The 6,000-nt window shown below is 40.3% G+C and overlaps 1 protein-coding gene across 1 annotated transcript in view; it reads right to left on the bottom strand.

The window, feature by feature from the left end:
* The window catches only part of egfra (epidermal growth factor receptor a (erythroblastic leukemia viral (v-erb-b) oncogene homolog, avian)), a 45,000-nt gene extending 41,138 nt beyond the window's left edge, over nt 1-3,862 (bottom strand). The window contains exon 1 of the mRNA XM_084058093.1: nt 3,605-3,862. Coding sequence (XP_083914219.1) covers nt 3,605-3,686 — 82 coding nt within the window. The 5' untranslated portion in view covers nt 3,687-3,862. The remainder of the gene's footprint in view (nt 1-3,604) is intronic.
* Between the last annotated feature and the right edge of the window lie 2,138 nt (nt 3,863-6,000).

Genomic DNA, 6,000 nt, shown 5'->3' on the forward strand with positions numbered 1-6,000 from the left:
GATTAGTTTGATCTGTCACAGGTTATCTCCTAGCCCACGGAGAGGGGCCCTCTGGCTGTTCCGGCTCATATCTGCGCTCTGACAACTTGGCAAAGGGACAGCCGAGACACTGGAAACTAAAGATTAATTTTTAAGCAACATCAGAGAGGTCTTTAAAAAAATGGCTCAACCCACGTCCCCGGGGTGCATTACAATCCAATTGTCACAGAAACACGGATCCAGTGGACATGATGTTGATTTCACATCCAAGCCGGTAAATTAGCACATGTATTACTTCCGGGTGGCTGTGGGAGTAAATTGTCAGACTTATTAATAACCCCTCCACATCCACAGTTGATGACAGTTAACCACTAAGAATGCCAACGTGTAGGATGATTCTGTTACTCAGCAGGTTCTACCTGACTCCCATGGCCCCTCATCACAAACTGCCAAGCTGTTACTGTCTGGGAGACCAATGCTGATGGGGGTCGGCTTCCTCGGGGTAGGGGGGGGGTTACTGCTAAGTGCATTATCAAATTCATCTCCAGGATGGAACCCACGCTCTTAATGTCTTCCCCATACAGGATAACAACATCCAGTGAATGCAATTCAGCTCGCTCTGAAATAAAACTACAGGAGCAGGTTAGCCTCATTTTGTCACTAGTGTCTGTAATTAATGTTGGGGACGGCATGGGTACAAGGCTGTTTTTTTGTTTTTTCATTTCTGTGTAATAGCCATATCCAGAATTTTCATTTTCAGTAAAGGCTATTGAGTAATCTGAACTGCATAGAATGACCTCATAAACATTGTATTGGTGAGCTTGTCTTTATCTAAATAACTTTGATCAATCTATGCATAACTCCTGAGCCTCATTATTAGAGTGGAAAACACATCCAATGATTTATTTCCATGTTGCTTTCACTTTGGACAAACAATGGATAATGCCACAGGCCAAGGACATTTTGCAATTTCACTCTATGTTAAAAACAGCTTGGGTTTCTTGGAGACTGTGCATTAGGGAAAACACTGTGTACCGCGCAGAAACATCTGCCTCGGCCTGTGGCAAAACAACAACAACATCGAAAACCCCTCCAACTTTATGGCAGGACTCAGACTTCTCCCAGCGCTTTATAAAAGGGAACATTGACTTGCTGAAAATAATTACAAATCATACCAAAACACTCTGCACAGCATAATAAGCAACGCTAGTTGCAGATATGTGATCTGTCCTACTTTAAGTGACACAAAGAAAATCTTTAGAATCCTTATATAGACCTTGAGTTGACTGCATTTACTGCTGGGCAAAAAGTGTGCTGTCTGGTTTGTTTAGCGACCCTGAAATATTTAGAAAATCTGTCTTTTTGGCTCACAAACACATCTGATTTGTTATGATTCTTCGAACACCGGCTGGCTGTGGGGGGAACAGAGGGAACTTGCACTTGTTAACCGTGTAGCAGCACTCGGGGACCATTGCTTACAATTCATAGACCCTTTTATGTGCTTATGGGGGAGAAGAAGTATGAGTGTGGGTAACTAACTGATGCAAAGAGGAAGGTAAGGTCAGAGGGCATTAAATCTGTGCCACTTTCTCTGCTGGCACGTGTCCTTCCTGTTAAGCCTGATAGTATCCTTCATCCGTAGTACATTGCACGCAGAAAATAACCGATCTACAAGCTCACATCATCACTGCGGATGCGGCGCGGTGCGGTGGGCCCCTGACGTACGATGAAACATAAATGAACACTCAGGATTTTATATTGTGCACCTGTCCTTCCTGAGAGCTGAATCACAACGCTTTTGAAATTTCAATCTTGTGCTACGGTAGAGTATCACCGATTCTAACTTGTATGAATCATTTAAAGCTATGTGACAGTTTCTGTTTAACATAGTTAATTCGGGCCAGCTGAGGAGACTAATAACAAACAGTATTGTAAAGGGAATAGGTGGGGAACACTTGGTTAATAGAAATAGTACAAAATGTTATCAATAGAAGGATAACATTTAGTAGTAAAGTCAGTCCCTCCCTTCAATACTTCCTTCATGGCTGATAGTTTACATCCTCTGAAACTCTGTCTGCAGTTTTTGGAAAGTCAAACGTTTGGTTTTAAAATAATTTAAAGCCATTGAATTACCAGTCAAAACAGTGCCACTTGTGTCTTTTTATAACAGTATCCCTACTTCAATGACCTTTACATCAAGGGCACTAAAGCAGGAGGCATTTGGTTCCATTTGTACACTCTCAGAGTTACAGGCCCATAACTCCTCAAGAAAATATTTTGAAAATCTTTTGAAATGGCTGAAATATATATATGGCGTAAGTGGTTTGTGTGTTTTGTAATAATAATCTAAATCTAAAAAAATAGTGTCTAAAGTTTTCATATAATTGTAGTGGAGTAAAAGTACAATATTTTCATCTGAGATGTGGTGGGGTAGAAGTAAAAGTATTGAAAATTGTAAATACTGAAGAAAGTAAAAATACCTCAAAATGTTACTTAAGTATAGTAGCCTACTTGAGTACATGTACTTAAATACTTTACACCACTGCAAATACACAAGTAGAAAAGTAGGAAACTGTTCTGGTTTGCCTTGATCCATGTTAAGGTCTTAAGGGCATGTCTGATACTGTGACATGTTCAAGACTCATCACAGACACAGACAGATGCAAACTGCCATCAGGTGCCCTGAACTGCGTTTGTCAGACAAATGCAATGTGTTGTCCAGTCTGGAAGTGCAAACATATGAGAACAGAAAATATAAACATGTGAGGTCCAAAGTCCATAGAGAAGTTAGCAAAGTGTGTTGATGAAATCTAAAGTGTGTGTGTGTGTGTGTGTGTGTGTGTGTGTGTGTGTGTGTGTGTGTGTGTGTGTGTGTGTGTGTGCGCGCGCGCGCGTGCATGTCAAGGTGGGAGGATGTCCCAAAAAATGCTATCCTACTCCTTTAAAAGACACACACACACACACACACACAGTACGGGAAGCGCAAACATAACATACATGTGCCAGTAAATTGCAAAATCCACAAGCCTGCCGTCTTTCACAGCAGCAGCATGCCAGCATCAATCTGGTGCCAAAATGTGCGTTTTGTTCCTAAAACTTGTAAACCATTTTTTAAGCAGTGTGTTCATGATGTTACCAATTAAACCTTTTACCCCCGAACGACATAGTCTATCTATGTTATCATTATTACTATTAGTATAATTATCATTATATAAACTCCACGGTATAACGTCATTACTTCATCTACTTTGCAATCATCAATGCCAGATCATTCCCACAAAACCAGCTCTGAGAACTTTTTCCCACTGCTGCCTCAAGTTTCTGTTCGACTTGATCGTTTAATTTGTGGATTAGATTAGATCAGTGGTTCACAAAGTGGGGTCCAGGGACTAATTTAAGGGGTTCCAAATGGACCCTTTACAGGTCTGTAACTCTGAGAGTGTACAAAATGGAACCAAATGGACCCATTTGTACACTCTGAGAGTTATGGGGAGTCCTTGAAATTAAAAAAGTTTGAGAATCGCTGTATCAGATAAACAAACCAAACGTCTACTACTAGGCTGCTAGCTACTACTACAACAACAACAACAACAACAGCAAAAGCCACGTTAAAGTCCCTTCTTACCTTTCTTTTCCGGCAGAACACACGAGCCCAGGGAGAGCAGCACAGAGGTGAGAGTGATCCAGAGTGGAAACACTGTTGCCATTATGTTTTCAAAAGCCGTTCGTTCTGATCGCCAACTTAGTGAAAACGTGTCATTCCATTACTGACGAAGCACGATATTCCGCTGTATTCAAAACTTAAAACGTTGAGTTTTCGCAAAGTAAATGGACTTTTTTTTCATTCCTGGAAACTCTTAACTTTGACAGACAGCTCCTCCTCTCTCTCTCTCTGGTTTGTGCTCAACAGTCCGAGGCGGTGGGAGAAACCATCGGATCCTTCTGACGTCATCAGCGGGGAGGATTGATGCATTTCTGAGTGAAGCATCTTCTTCTCAGGTGTACGTTTCCATGCTGAATGACTGTTTAAGAGCAACTCTTAATCCATTAAGACCTGAGAGGCCGATTCTAAAAAAAGAAATATTCTAAATCATGACAGTTTAAAAAAAAAAACTATATTGCTATAATATCAGTGGTTCTCAAAACATTTTCATGTGAATGATATGTATTTGGCCCCCGGGACCCTAATCTGAAAATATTTAGTTCCAGGGACCCCTGCAGAAGCAAAGATTTGAGTTAAAAATGTTCGCATTAAAAACATATAGGCCTATATTCAAAGATTTGCACACATTTTCACGATTTTTCAAAAATAGCAGATCTACAAGCTCGTAGCGTGGCACTCAGTGCCACTCTATGAGCTTGTATATATCTGCTATTTGTGAATGAATAGCCAAAGACATCTAAAATGACACAGATGCTTTCCCGGATTCACTCAGTGCCACTCTATGAGCTTGTATATATCTGCTATTTGTGAATAGCCAAAGACATCTAAAATGACACGGATGCTTTCCCGGATTGGATGCGTTAATGTAACAAACCACTGCTGTTGATATATATACTCATTTTGTGCAAATAGTGCATGATTACAGAAGTACAGTTGTGTGCTGTGTTTATAATTAGATAGCATCCTAGAATATAGAATCACTGGCCCAATCTTGGCCAAGTGTTTTATCATCACCTGTAGCCTGTAGTAATCTGGACAACAAAGTGTATTGTGTAGCCCGCTTAAGAAATCGGAATCACAACAACAACAAAAAACCTGAAACAATCACATTGTTTCATCTAAAGCTTGATCAGTGAAGCCCATCGTGAGCGTTATAAAAAGATGATATGGCTGTTAGATATATTTTAGTTAGCCTAATTACTGTTATTTTTACAGATAACATTTTGATAAAATAGATAAACAGTTCTGCATTTGGCTGGATTTTGCCCCCTCAAAACGGTCTTGTTGACTTAGGCCTACATCAACAAGACATTATCTATTGGTGGACAACAATTCTCAGCATTAGTGTCAAATGCAACTTAATCTATCAAGACAGATGTTTTTTAACCGAATGGGTTCCCAGATCGCTTGTGCATTAAATAGACAAAATGTCCAGACTGTTGACTGAGTGACAGTCTGATTGGAGATGTCTAAATGGATGTTGTGCTGTTTAAATGTGTGTGTTGCTGTGCACAGATCAGACTGCAAGGGGACGGGAGTGATAGAAATCATTTTTCACGCTGGTCTTTATCTCGTTACTACAGCCTAATGGCTCAGCAAATTGTCTTTGAGGAAGAGGATATTATATTAAATGAAATTACAACCATTCTCCACGCAAGGCAATTACCTAATGTGAATATAACCTTTCACATGAGACAAACAATGGGCTATTTTAAGCACATTGGGGATGTGTTGTAACTGTCAGTCTGATCGCCCTCCAGTCCATCAAACGTAGAAATGTCCACGGTCCTTGTCCTTTGGATGAGTCACTGGAGGAAGGCATGTGATCCTGATGGTGTACCATTAAGTAAAAGTTAGGCATGGCTAAATAATTCAGATCTCAATAATGGGGCAAAGAGTGCTCAAAGTTTACATTTTAGTTAAAGTGGTATTCCAGCTTCCGGTCAGAGTCGTGACTTTAGAGCATTCTCAATGTTTGGTTTTAAATGTTGTGAAATCAAGGTTAAAGGTGCCTCAGCAAAACTATTGACTTTTAACCAAAGCCGCATTCCTAAACCTGGCTGCAGCTAAATCATATCGACCACATTCAGTTTAATGTTGACAGATGCTTTAACCTCAAAAATACAAGCCAGTCGAGAGACACAAGAACCGGTTGTCCTTGTGTATAGTATTACAGAGTTGTATAGTATAATATTTAATATTGTGTAGTGGTATAGCACTGTATTCTTTATTGCTGTCCACAAACCCACTGCTGTTTACATTGGCCTGCCCAGAGGGCCTCACGCCACAGCTGTCTGTCAGCTAAGCAGAAATTCTAAACAAACACACAATAATAACCAGACCACTGGGAATTCTTC

The sequence above is a fragment of the Gymnoscopelus microlampas genome (genome assembly GCF_963454915.1).
Source record: "Gymnoscopelus microlampas genome assembly, chromosome: 5".
Taxonomy (NCBI): Eukaryota; Metazoa; Chordata; class Actinopteri; order Myctophiformes; family Myctophidae; genus Gymnoscopelus; species Gymnoscopelus microlampas.